The sequence below is a fragment of the Brachionichthys hirsutus genome, chromosome 7, assembly GCF_040956055.1.
Source record: "Brachionichthys hirsutus isolate HB-005 chromosome 7, CSIRO-AGI_Bhir_v1, whole genome shotgun sequence".
Taxonomy (NCBI): Eukaryota; Metazoa; Chordata; class Actinopteri; order Lophiiformes; family Brachionichthyidae; genus Brachionichthys; species Brachionichthys hirsutus.
In genome coordinates, this window is record NC_090903.1 from 7,360,724 (window position 1) to 7,374,275 (window position 13,552).

The 13,552-nt window shown below is 44.6% G+C and overlaps 3 protein-coding genes across 3 annotated transcripts; 1 reads left to right on the forward strand and 2 right to left on the reverse strand.

Moving 5' to 3' along the window:
• Positions 1–368: 368 nt before the first annotated feature.
• adam8a (ADAM metallopeptidase domain 8a) lies at positions 369–7,226 on the reverse strand. The gene is made up of 24 exons (XM_068741409.1): positions 7,181–7,226; positions 6,930–7,107; positions 6,746–6,824; positions 5,979–6,055; positions 5,491–5,710; positions 4,843–4,920; positions 4,618–4,689; positions 3,964–4,133; positions 3,788–3,869; positions 3,550–3,692; positions 3,286–3,463; positions 3,105–3,194; positions 2,734–2,929; positions 2,563–2,644; positions 2,287–2,467; positions 2,108–2,194; positions 1,946–2,030; positions 1,557–1,668; positions 1,269–1,467; positions 1,053–1,100; positions 863–919; positions 688–738; positions 521–586; positions 369–413 (listed from the first exon to the last, which is right to left on the reverse strand). Exons 1-24 carry the CDS (start codon positions 7,224–7,226, stop codon positions 369–371), a joined length of 2,622 nt encoding a protein of 873 aa, XP_068597510.1.
• Positions 7,227–8,515: 1,289 nt separating this feature from the next.
• Positions 8,516–10,607, forward strand: znf511 (zinc finger protein 511). Its single transcript, XM_068741605.1, has 6 exons — positions 8,516–8,650; positions 8,723–8,796; positions 9,030–9,231; positions 9,305–9,429; positions 9,721–9,960; positions 10,242–10,607. The coding sequence occupies exons 1-6, from the start codon at positions 8,516–8,518 to the stop codon at positions 10,312–10,314; spliced, it is 849 nt and encodes a 282-aa protein (XP_068597706.1). The 3' UTR covers positions 10,315–10,607.
• A 1,403-nt stretch (positions 10,608–12,010) lies between these two features.
• On the reverse strand, positions 12,011–13,021 carry msx3 (muscle segment homeobox 3). The gene is made up of 2 exons (XM_068741367.1): positions 12,718–13,021; positions 12,011–12,417 (listed from the first exon to the last, which is right to left on the reverse strand). The coding sequence occupies exons 1-2, from the start codon at positions 13,019–13,021 to the stop codon at positions 12,011–12,013; spliced, it is 711 nt and encodes a 236-aa protein (XP_068597468.1).
• Between the last annotated feature and the right edge of the window lie 531 nt (positions 13,022–13,552).

Genomic DNA, 13,552 nt, shown 5'->3' on the forward strand with positions numbered 1-13,552 from the left:
GTGAGGGCAACTTTAAAACAATAGTGACATCACTGTGCGATTGCCTCAATGATGTGTTCACACATCCCAGGATCAAGGTAGAAAGACATCTCCCATGACGACGAAAACAGACCATCATGGCGACGCAGTCACTTGTCCATCGAAGCGCACTGAAAGCATCAAACAGGTCTTTCTGTTTTCATCCACGTAAGCGGCGACCTCCATGGAAGGCCACGCTTGACAGAAAAGCTCCGTCACTTATTATTGTCGATCATTCGGTGGCGTTTGTGCCGCTTTAAAACAGACTAGAGGTCCTTGTGTGCGGGACAACAGCAGCGTCCTCTGTCAATGGATGGAAATGTTTACATCAGGCTCAGGTATTCCCTCCGTCATCTGGAACTGCTGGGGGGCATCAAGGCAGCTCGTCGTGCAAGCTATAAAAACAAGTAGCGTTTTACAAACAAGCTCTTTATTTAAACGCTGGTGTTTTCTGTCTCAGTGGTGATCTGGAGACGTTTGTGGGTCCGATTGACTGACGTACCAGCTGGGTGTGCGGCAGTGGAGACGGGAACGCAGAGGGTTTCGGCTTCACCGGAAGCATCGGCAGCTTGCAGAGCAGAAGTTCCCATTTCAGACACAATCAGTTAACGTGTGGACTCAAATATATAAAAACGGGGGGGGGGGGGTTGTGCTTGTGAGGCTACTTACAGGTTTTGTTGTAAGTGGTGGAAGAGGTCTGGATGGAGGTCGTGGCTTCTGCTGACAAAAAAAAAAAAAAAAAGAGAGACAAAAGACGTGACAACAGCAACGCATAAGTAGGAACGCAACAGCTGTCCTTAAAAAGAGAATCAGAAAAGCTGCCAGAGATTGTACGGGAGTTTACCTCGGCATAGAGAGGCTTGCTTGAAACGGGCGGCGGCTGCATGAACGGCTTTACAATCTAAGGGAATAATATTATTATTAACATTATTAAGATATTCATACAGTAGGGACAGGAAACAGCTAAACAGGATAGCATATTTTGCATATAAAAAAAAGGATCATTTAAATAAAGACAACACAGATCAAACTACCTGACGGCTCTTTGAAGGCTGTGGTGCAGCTGAGAATTTCTTTGGCGGCTGCAAGACACAAAAATAAAGATGAGTGACAGTAAATGTTATTGTATTTTTATTATTATTATTATTAAAGACACTCCCTGGGGCACGCACATTGTTAGACTGCTGCTCAGATTTAAAACCACTACAGCGGCTATAGATGGAATCACACACCCTGGTGCTGGAATTCACCTCTGGGGCCGCCCTGCTGGGCTTCAGTGCTGCAACATGGGGTCTGGCAGCAGCACAGGACAGAGGTGTACAGGCTTGAGTAGCTGAGGACTCCACAAATATTGGCTGGCTGATGTGTGTGGACCCGAGACAAGGGCCGCCGCGTGTGGCGCTTGACCGAAACGATGGGTAGGATGGTCCCGACGTGGACCGAGGGCATCTGTAACGAAACACACAGCAGCTACACCTTTAGAGGCGATTACATTTGATCTCCACACGACTCATGTAGGAAAGAAGTTGTTTTGTTACCTCTTTGGAGGTCGCCGTTTTTTGATGCAGAACATCAAACTCCCAATAACCAGGACCAAAGCCAGGAGTAAGCCAACTGCCAGGGACACAGAGAACGCCAACCAACCGGCCTCTAGACAAACGCACACGATTTCCAGATGATTCAAAGCTCCAGAGCAAGCATATAAATAAAAAGATGGGTTACCCTGACCCATGATGTCATTATTATTCAGACTAACGGAGGGATTCCAGCAAATCAGTGTCAGTCTGAGTTCATCAAGACAGAGCGTGATTGTGCACGAGTCCATTTCAATGATTGAATCTTTGCGAAACAATTGCAGAGGTGGAACAGACGCAACCACGCAAAGGTCAAATTGCTGCTTGCGGCGACACAACAGACAGAACGATACCTTCAGGCAGCGCCGACTGCAGCGCCTGGCAGAAAGGCGGGGCCCAGCCAGGGTCGCAGTGACACTTGCCCTCGTGGTTACAAACCTGTGCGGGGGGGGGGGATCAGACAGTCAGGTCACGCTGTCATAGCTCCACAGCACAGAGGCGAACGCAACTCTCACCCCGTTGCTGTTGCACTTAGCCGAGCACTCTTTGGTTCCGTAACCCTTTACGCTGGTGATGTCTTGGCACCGCTGATTGTAGCACACCTGAAAGGCATTGTGAGGACACTGAGACAGTGGGCAACACAGGTTTTGTGACTGTAACTGCTGCTGTAACGCTGCTTGGGTCGTTTCCTTACCTTATTGTTGCCACATTTGGTGCCAGTAGGTACCATGCCTAGATCGGCAGGATAGTTATCTTCTGGGTTCATTATTGCCTCGTAGCATATCTCTCCACTCCTCAGATTGTAGGGGAACTTCCTGGATGTCACTGGAAACTCCCAGCCCCCAGAGCAGAACAGTTTGCCACAGTATTCATCCCTGCATGTAAGCAAAGACCACAAAGCTGTGATTCCTAAAACCAATAAAGCTATGCTCTAGTTAGTATGATGTCGTTTTGGCTTTTAATGGCATACCGGCTTGAACACCTCTGGCTAAATAGCGCCTTCCTGCAGTTTCCATGTTGGGCGAAGCAAGCATCTGCAGCGACTTCAGCGTCTGAACGAGATCACGAGAATCATGCAGAAGCCTTGATGCAGCGGAACAGGAGCGTGTCTACCCCAAACTGTCACGTGCTGCAGCTTTACCTGGGCCCCAAAGTCTCTTGCAGTGCTCCTGCTGTGAAGGGCACTGCCCATTGTAGCAGTGCCCTTTCCCACGTTTGCAAGACAGGCCGTTCTGGGTGTAGCCATCGGCTGGGCAGGAGGCGGAGAAGCCAGTGCAGAATTCTGCCAGGTCGCAGTCGCTCGCCTTTGGTCGGCAGACGCTGCCTGTCGCCTTCAGCTGCAGAATGGAGAGAGAGAGAGAGAGAGAGACCCAGATGGCCATGTACTGACTGCTGAATAGTTGCACTCACACATAACCAGATGACACAGCCAGACAACGTCTAGCTGTAAGTTAGCACAATTAGCATCGGCGTGACTTCCCACATACACGGGACGGAGTGAATATTCCTTACTTGGCAATCGCTGCAGCACTCTCCTTCTGCACACTGAGCTCCTGCATGAAGTTTGCAAGTGGTGGCATTGCAGCAGGGATTCTTGCATTCCTGCGAGACAGATGGGCGCATCGTATCTCAACCCAGTCCCCTTTGTGTGTTTGTTTAGGTTGTTTAGGCCTGAACGAGCACGTATACGAACCTCCACGGCGCCGCAGTCGCACTCCTCTCCGGGCTCCAGGAAGGCATTTCCACACGCTGGCCCTCCATAGATGCGATCGGCGGAGGGAGCGTCCTGCAGACAGGCAGGGTTGATCTCCTCGAGGAACCTGCCGAGTTGCTGCTGGCTGCAGCTGCTGAACAACTCCGGGTAGACAACGCTGGAAGAAGAGATCAAGGAGAGAAGAGACGCATCGTTGGTGCGATGTTCCGGGGAGTAAAGGTGCAGGTGAGAAAGCGAACTCACCCAACACTCTCAGACATGATGCAGCCTCGCTTCGTCGTCGAGGAGCCGCACACGCAGCTCTCTGTATCGTGAGACAAGCCGAGGTTGTGGCCCATCTCGTGCGCAATCGTTGAGGCCACTCCGATCGAGTTGGTGTTATGGTCCTGGAGTCGGGCGCATTAGAGCAAAATTGAAATCAACACGGCACAGTGTTTCCGTTTTAATGTCTACTGGGTGTGCACTGAAACAAAACACTGACCTCATTGACAGCGCCAGAGTTAGAGGTGCACATTGCATTAGTGTTAGCTAAGCCCACAGTGGAACCGTCAAAATCCACGCCTCTGGAAAGAGAAGAAGAAGGAAAGTGTTTAGACACCTGCTCTTCATCAGTTCTCGATCACTTTACGCATCATCTTGGGATTTGCTGCTCCTCACGTGATGAACTGGGCATTGTCGTGTTTGGTCCTGGGAAGAAGGCTCCGCTGGCGCCACTCTAGGAACCGGCTGAGGGTGAGCTCAGGGTTAGTGCTGACCTCTATCTGGTCTTTGTACGACCAGATATCCAGACCGACCAGCATCACGCGGACGCCCACGGGACGATACAGCTGAAACAGAGCGCACACTTGGAGAATGGGAAAAAAAGAACTTACAACTAACACCAATTTGAATTTAAAGGATTTGTCGGGCTCCTCTGGTATCGCTGGAAACCACTGCCGGGCCGGGCCTGCTGTTGTCTGGTGGGGTGTTCATGTTGGTGCTACTCATTCCGAGTAGCGAAGAGGATTGTGTGATATGTGAGAAGATTTTCAGCTTAGGTGTGAAGATTCACAGTAATAGTTAGAGTCTGACAGTGAGAGAATCCCCCCCCCCTCCCCCCCCCAACACTAAATTTCATGTATGAATTTTAAGCATCGCTTGTTTACTTTGAAATCAGAACTTGTTCTCAGAAATACAAGAAGATTTAGAATTCCTGCGGACAACATAAAAAAGCTTTTTTAAATTTTCTACCAGTACCGGAGGATCCGTCTGTGTTCTCTTCACAAAACTAAATCGTTTCAGCAGAGGGAGATTCTTGAGAACCAAACTTACCTTGTCCACGTGGTTTGCTACTTCAAGCACTCTGGCCTCCATTGTCTTCTTATTATTGCCAAATTTCTTATACTAAAAAGAAATTATTTAAATTAGTACAATCAAAATAATTTAAAGACATATTCTATTTAATAGATCTTTAGACAAAAGTGCATCAAACTCATCATCGTTAACAATCTACACGTGCCATCATAGACTCCAGGGCATAAATACAGGGAGTCAAACCTCGGCGTGGTCGACGACCATGATCAGCTCCACGGTCCTGGGTTTTACTGGACGGTCTTTGGTCTGAGCTCTGCTTTTCTGAAAAAACACAAGAAGTTGAGAATAATAATGAATGTGTGTGTTTGCATACGTGTCTGTCACGGAGGACATGGTTTTGTACGTTATTAATTTGCAACCAGCCTTTCAAAATAATGGTACAGTGTGCCTCAGAGACGGAAAAGAAACATCCAAGCCATTAAACAGAGTCCATCAAATAAAGTGAATCATTCAGTTAAATATGATAAAAGCTCAAAAGCGGACTTAGAAATGAAGCTTTTTAGTGTTTTACAGCCTGATTGAACGTTTCCTGACTTTTAGTCATTACATTGTGCAGACTTAGACATATAATCCAATCATTATTTGTCCTCTGTGCTTTATTTCCCCCCCATGCATTTGGTAAACTTGTCATTTTCCGTCATTTCCTTTCTTTATATTAACTTGCTATATTGACATTAATTCAAATACAAGAACAAAAATAAAAGTTATTTTTAAAGTCTCTTTTTAAATACCGAGGAAAAAGAGATTTTCTCAAATGCAGTTACAGAATTATAATCACACAGCATTACCGAATGGCATTTTACAGCTTCATTAGCAAACTGTGCCGTTTACCAGGTTGCTGGGCAGGAACAGTCCAGAAGGACGAGCTCCATGATCATAGAAAGTGGTCGCGTTTCCATGGGAACAGGAGCTCCTCTTCCTCCTCAGGTGTTTGTAGTTGTAAACAGCATGAAGACCCTCATCTCTGTAAACGTCAGAGCTTTTTGTGTCCTCTTCAGCGCTAGGCAGAGGTTCAATAAGGTACGTTTGGCCCCGGAGATGCACAAACCCCCTGCAGAACCAAACAGCACAGGCGGAAACATTTTGGTTTTTTGTAATCGTCCCAAACAGATTCCAATTTAATTCACTGACAGAAATTTCATATCAGGCACAAAGCAGCTTTGTTGATAGACATTTGCATGGGTAGCAGGCTCCTATTGATCTTCATGATGGTGGAAATGGATGCTGAGGGACTGATCCTGACCCGAATCATCACAGTTTGGTGCTCGACACTGGAAAACAATAATCTGTTTGTAATTAGAGCTACAAGCATTACTCACTTGATTCCTGAGCACAGTCCCACGCTGGCAGAGGAGTCCTCCACTCCCACAATGTGTCCATGGTAGTAGCAGTGAACCTGAAACGACAGCCACTGCATATCACAAGGACGGGATTTCAAATCAAACTTTTCTTCTGAGGCAAACTGTAAAACCGGTCTAATTTGAAGAAGTACGCTGCGCTATATGCGCCATGGTCAGATGAAATCCTGCCTCGCGTTAGACTCATCGCTGCAGTTCCTCTTCATAAGGAGTTGCATCTGTTGGTTCTTACGAAGAGGAGTAGTTGAGAAATCTTCATTGGAGCATTTAATATTTTGAAATAAGAGCTGGGATGTAATGCTTAAAATGTCTTTCATGGATTATAATGAAGATATGTGTGGTATGTATAGGAATTATTTAAACACAGTTTGTATAGGAAGATAAATCAGGATTTACCGGTCTAGTTTTAGGCCACCTGAGTTCCCCACATTTCAGCTTTATTCAGTGATTCAGACTAAATGAAGGACGTGAAAACAGGGCCAATTCGTTCTGATTACCAGGCAAAGAATACTACAAATACAATATACAAGTACTCCACTCAGGGTGAAGTGTAGATCATTTATAATTGAACATCCATTTAAATCATTTATGTTAAAAAGGCATCTGTTTATGGCACTTAACTTAGAAAAAGACTTTGACATTAGGATACAAGCTGATCAGAAATATATGGATTGGGTTAAAGTACCGGTAAGCAAAAAAAAGTAATGAAATAATATAAATCCACATACCATAAGATCTGGAGGAGTTGTGATTTGTGTGCCCTGATCAGAATAATGTGTCACCAAAAAGTTATTCCCTACAAGATCTCTGATAAATAAATAAATAAAAAAAGAGAGAGAGAGAAAGGTCAGTCCGATAAGGGATGAACATGAAGTGTTAAATTTAAAAGGAGATATTACTAAAGGAACTTACTTGTTCTTTTCCAGGTACAGTGTGTAGATTTTTCCTGCAATACTCAAAGAGTATTGGAGCACATCAGGACATTGTGTAGCAGCATCATTGGCCAGAGAGGAATCCTTCAGCCTCTGAGGTCTCACTGTTTGGTACTTCATCACGTGAGGTAGACGCCATGTGCTGCCCGCAGCTATCCCTGCGACCACCGGGAATATTTATGAGACAACAAGAAAGAAAAAACAAGGGAAAGAAATAAAGAAAGGTCCTACCCCACGAGGAGAAGGCAATCCACATGAGATATCCAGGAGCTGTCATGTTGCTCCACCGGACCTTCTGTGTCACTGTGTGGCTGGGCAGGCTGGGAGAACTACCGAGGAGCTTCGGTTCTCCGCCCTTCTTTGCCGTGTAATATCCTGAAAATGACCATTTGAGGCTGAGAGACCAGATGAGTCACATCCCGGCCAGACAAAAAGTTTTTTTTTTTTTTTACGTGAATGAGAATTGTTTGAGGTGCTGAGTGATCCTAAAGTAATTACATGCAGTATTTTAGTGGGATTAAATAACTGTGATTGTTAAAGTCAGTAAAAGCATCTCATCAGAAAAGTAAATCGGCTCCGCCCCACCCCCCCTTCCCGTCATTCGTTTTATTCTCACAAAGTCTTAAATTGGTTTTCAGGAGTTGAAATCCGTTTTTCGCGGAGACAGTAATAACGATGAGACTCTTATCCGCTGAACACTCAGAAATCACAAGTATTTCTACAACAATCGTGACTAAATTGAAATACATGACGTCATATTGTACTGAGCAGATTCTTAATTTTAAATTATGGCTAACTCCTATTTTATTTATATTTTTGTAGTCGAATCCAATTTTTTTTAACGGGCAACCGTCCCAACTCAGCTACTGCTGGAATTTGTCTCCATCTTCTGGTAAAATGGTGTCACTTTTTATTTATGATCCTTGAAGTCTGTCATTTATCGCGAGAAGTAGCGCCTCCTAAAAAGTGATGGAGGTGGCTTTGTGAGAGTGAAGCTAAAATGTAACTGCTAAAATGTACACTTTTTAAAATGATTCTATATTTAAGAAAACGACACATTTTTTTACAGCACACTTGGGAAAACCTGTGCTACACTGGAATATTGGAAGACCAAAGTAAAATAAAAAGAAGAAGAAGAATTACTCAAATCCAAAAGTCACATTTACTTGCATTGTTTTAGTTTGACGGATTGAATTGAGTAGATATATTGTTTAAACTTTGCTTATCACAAAAGCTGACGAAACACGATTTTTTTTGGGGGGGGGGGGAATTTGCTTTAATGTGTGTGGAAATTGATCATTGCAATAAAAAAAAAACACAATAATTCGGTGGTTGAATTCATTCTTGAAATAGAAATCAGATGACAAGCCATCAGATCAGGAGTCGCTCGCCATACTAAATATGGCCAGTTGGTGGCGACACCGCAGCATATGTGACGGCGTAACATCATGACGTCATCAGTCAGCGACAGCAACCAAACCACACACACACACACACGCAAAATAAACCTCCTCGGGTTTGATAGCGGTCTGAAGGGGGTCACAGCGAGCGATGCTACAGCCAGACATGGTTCGGGTTCTACCAGAGGACTCCCCGACGGGAAACTCTCCGCAGCGGAGGCCGAGTCACTCCGCGCAGGGATACCCGCTCAGCTTCACCCCGCAGCGCATCCACCTGCACAGGGACCACGAGCTGTTCGAGGTGAGAGAGTGACGCTTCCTGCAGCTGGGTAGCAGCAGCTGTTAAACCGCCATTAACGCTGCGTGTCTGCAGGACGGAGACGTTCTCAGACACATCTATCTGCAAGAGCCCCAGGTCTCCGCGCCGGACGACGGCCGAACACTCAGGTCTGAGAGCCTGGACCGAGACTGCATTAAGATAAAAATAAAATAAAAATAAAACTTCACTGAGGGATCGTCGTTGTTGTTTTTGTGCCATTTTGTGAGGAGTTGGATCACTGGTGTAATCAATACGAGAGATGCTGATCTGCAAAACGTTCTATAGTCCAGGAGTGTCCCCTTCATTTAATGTAATGATTAAATGAAGGCAATTAATACTAAACAGGAGCGTCTTTCCTCAGGTTCCCAGAGTTTAGCTGCCACGTGTCCGGCTGCGCTGCGGCCCTCCTCACCTCGGAGGAGTACGAGCATCACTACGACTCCTCGCACAGACACACCTGCTGCTCCTGCCGCTCCTGCCTCCCCAGCGCCCGGCTTCTAGACATCCACATCCAGGAGTCCCACGACCCCCTCTTTACCATCCTGGCTCAGAAACAGCACATGGTGAGTATTGTGGTTTATTCTATTTTATGAAGCCTTTAAGGAACATTTTGGATATGTTCTCTACGTTTCTCAGTACCAGTGTTTGGTGGAGGGCTGTGGACAGAAGTTCCAGACTGGTAAACACCGGAAGGACCATTTGATAACGATCCACGCGTATCCTCCAGACTTCAGATTTGACAAACCCAAGAAGGACAGACGGTGAGACTTGCATTAATACGTTTTGGTCACTAGGTGGCAGCAAAATGTCAGCAGCACTTCTACAGAAAGGCCTCAGCGGAGGAGATCCCGTGTTTGTTATGGTCAGCAGGATTCAGTCAGATCAAAACCAAGTTGTGAAGCAGTTGTTTCTTGTTTCACTCGACTCTTTGATGTCCTTTTGAGGGCATAATATGATGAGACAAATTGTTCTGATTGTGTATACCTCTGGCTATATATATAATATATATATATATATATATATATATATCAACCCTTTGTTATTGGAACCAGTGAGAAGAAGAGGCCTCAGCAGAAAGACGCAGCCATGGAGGTAGTGGATGAGGCGTGCGAGTCTGAGTCTGAGGGAGTGGGCGAGGTTGTGTCTGACGTGTTGTCTGGCCAAACGGAGCTCGAGGAATCCATGGAGATCCGCGGGTCTGAGGAAGAATGCATTCGCATCGCAGAGTCTGCTGCAGCTCACAGCGCGGGGAGTGCGAGCGCCGAGCCTCAAAAAGCACACTACTCCTACAGGTTAGCTCGAGTTTAGGTTTAAGGGAGTCTGCTGAGTTTCAATATGTTTAAAGCTTACTTGTACAAGGGCAGGCTTTTAGCCAATGGATGAATTATGTGTAATTATATAAGTGGCTATAAGTCTGAAAAGAAAAGCAGAGTATGGCTTCTATCAAGTATGTGTAATATTTGCCTGATTAAAGCATTTACGGTACATAACTTTTTTCTTTTTACGACATTTTGTATATTTCATTGACAAATAATCGGCGATACAAACCGATGTCTGTGTTCTTGCTTCTCAGGGTCCCTGCAACAATTTGCTTTGGTCACGGCTCTGTAAGAGGATTCAGGGGCCGGCGAGGAAGGAGAAAATGAGACGCCACAACTCACCCTCTTCCTTTTATGAAATGGAACCTTCTTGTGCTGCCGTGTGCCCTTAACTCAAAATTAAATGTTGCAGCCCTTTGTTCAGGTTATGAAGAATAATAGTTGTTATTTTGTGACCTTATATTTATGAAAGAGCTCCCATCTCGTCCTTCCACTTTATCAAAAGGACAAACTACTTTCAACATCTCTGTGGATGTATGGCTTTATAATAAAGTATATGGCTCTATAATAAATGTTATTTTTCAGTTAATATTCAAAATAAAATGACCAAATACTCCGTATGGAAAGCTGCTGACTCGTGTTTTATAAGTTGGCCGTGTCCTTTTGAAAGGATGTCTTGGTATCGGCTCAGAAAAGTGACGTTTGCAAAAATTAAGAAATAACATGTGCATAATATATTTTAATAACTGTGAAAAACATCATCACATATAAAATACATCATACATTAATGACTGATGTGAGTCGTTCAGTTATTTTAGCATTTTGACATTTTGCAAAAATAGTTGACTTTCATTTATATTTGGTCAAGAACCTGGTCTTGGTCATTTAGAGCTCTTCAAACATCTGTGCAAAAAAAAGTTGTCTTATATTTTTGAGGTAATGCAAAGAAATTACAAATGATCCTGCTTCATTTTGTTTTTAGAAAAGAACGTTTTAGATGATGGAAATGAACAGAAATGTTGGGTTTTTTGAGAACCCCCCCTAACACAAAATGTCTAAAACATTTGACAAATTCTTGATGTAAAAGTATTAATGATAACTTCAAGGTTTTTGTTGTTTATTAAATAGTTGGCCCACATAATTATATATGTGGATTAACATATATAATGGACTAATTGCAAATATTTGCTTTTATTTGAATGACAAGAATCTGCCCTGATCATATTTTTATTTAATTCAGCTGTGTAATTAATAAGATTATATTTACTAGCTACACCTGGGTTTAAGCTCTAATTTTTAGTGTATAAAAAAATCTGACTCTAAACTATGTTATGAATTATATGATGATGGAACAATTAAGCCTGTCGGAGCATCCCAGAAGTGTGGTTTATTATGAGAATAATTAAATGTTTCTGCTTCGTGTTTTCTTCACTAATAAACAAGATATCAAAGGGCTCTGGAATGGAAAATGAAACATTCCCATTCACCGAGTTGCCACAAACCTCAAACCCAAAGCAACTCATTATAGCCTTGAAATATAATCTCTGGTGACGGTGAAAATATTTTAAATAATGGATTTAAGAAAATCCTCTACTAGAAGAAAATGTGTCGACCTCGCACAATCTGAAAACTCATCTGAGATAAAGTGGATGAAAAATAATAATAATACAGAACTAAATACTTTACACTAACTTAAAACAACCACATTCCCTGCAGGATTGACCGTGCTAACAAAAATGATCGTAAATGATATTGACATATTGATTTGCTATATTCATTGTAAATGAATGCAGAAAATGTCTTTCTGGATTGAACCAGCTGTCCCAAAAAAAGAAGGAAGACTTTTACTAATATTTCCATGATATAATATAAATGGAAACATTTTACAAAAGATATAACATATGATTCAGATACATTAAAACAGAACATGATTTTTTTTTTTTGCTGTGTTGGTCATTTTCTCCGTGAAAGCATTTTAAAAAGGCGGCTTTCCCCAACGAAGCAGTTCAACGTGAACGAGGTTTTAAGACAAGTAGTACATCCCATAATGTCCGCTGAATAGTCCTGGGACAGGTAAGGCAGGCCGCGGTGCGTTCAGGGACCCGTAGAGGGTCGGTGCGCCCATGGGCGCGCCGAGAGGGAAGGGAAAGGCGAAGGCCGGCAGCAGCGGCTTCGTGGCCAGCTTGAACTTCTCCAGCTCGGCCTCCTGGAGTCTCTTGGCCTTGGCCCTGCGGTTCTGAAACCAAATCTTGACCTGGGTCTCCGTGAGGCCGAGGAAGTTCGAGAACTCCGCTCTCTCCGCGATGGAGAGGTACTGTTTCTGACGGAACCTCCTCTCCAGTGAGAGCAGCTGAGAGGTTGTGAAGGGAGTTCTGGGTTTTCGGTTGTTCTTGTGCTTCCGCAGATTGCACGCTGTCGGGCTGGGGAGGCCTGCAAGAAAGTCACAACATCTGAACAGGCGATCGATAGATAACACTTCATCGATCTGTTCCACTTATCCACCAATAATGCGTGTCTACATTAATATGTAGCAAATCATTATTATTATTACGCAGCAAATGTTTCCTATCTGGATCTCATCATTGAGGTTTCCTCATGTAATGTTCTAAGAGACAATTGTTTGATTCTTTTCACGGTTTCGTGCAAAGTTCTCGGAAGTTTTCCGGAACATTTGTGAGACTCCTCAAGTTGCAAATAGAATGAAGAAACGGCGGAGCGCGTCCCACTCACGTGGAAGGGATGCGTAAGGAGCCTGATTCCAGGAGTTCGCGTCCTTGTCGCTGCCGTCCACCGGCTCAGGCCTCCGCGGTGACGCGCGCTCGGCCTCCTCCGGAACACGCGTCCTGCCTGACATGAGGGACTCCACGCTGAAAGGCAGGGCGGAACTTTTCCTTTTACATCTTCTGACAGGTGACAGGTCCAGCTCGTCGGTTCCTGCGCCACCGGCGGCCCGGTCCTCTGGAGAGGTCTCCCCCGGGGCGGCCGCGGGCGGTGCTCCCTGCGCTGGATTCATTACGCACGACTGAGGTGCCATAAACCCAGTTTGGCTTCTCCTCTCTCCGTTGCTGTTTTTTTTTTGTTTCTTGGCTTTCACGCGAGGGAATGCGTGCTGTTGCTCAGCTTCCTCCGGCGGTGCGCAGCTGCGTGGTAAACTTCGGTTTTACGCACGGACTTTCCTCTCCTTTTGGCGAAGCGCTTCAAGTTCCTCTCATCTCGCCGCCTGCCTATGAGTCTGTCGACGTTCCCACGTGACTCAGTTTAAGCAGATGCTGATAGGACAGACTTGCAATGACAGTGTTGTGCACGTTTCATGCGCCTGTGGCGCGCGTACAGATGGAGACCTGGGACCAGGGGCGCAGCGCGGACTTGTGAGTCTCTGGCCCATCAAGTACATTTTCTGATACTTTTAATTACTTGTATTATTTGTATGTAAGGTAATTCTTAGTTTTGCATCTATATATATTTCTGAACTTCTGCTGTTCCAGATACCAAACTCAAAACCAAAGCTGACAGAGACGTGAATAATAATAATAATAATAATACAATTGGGCCATAATTTATTTGT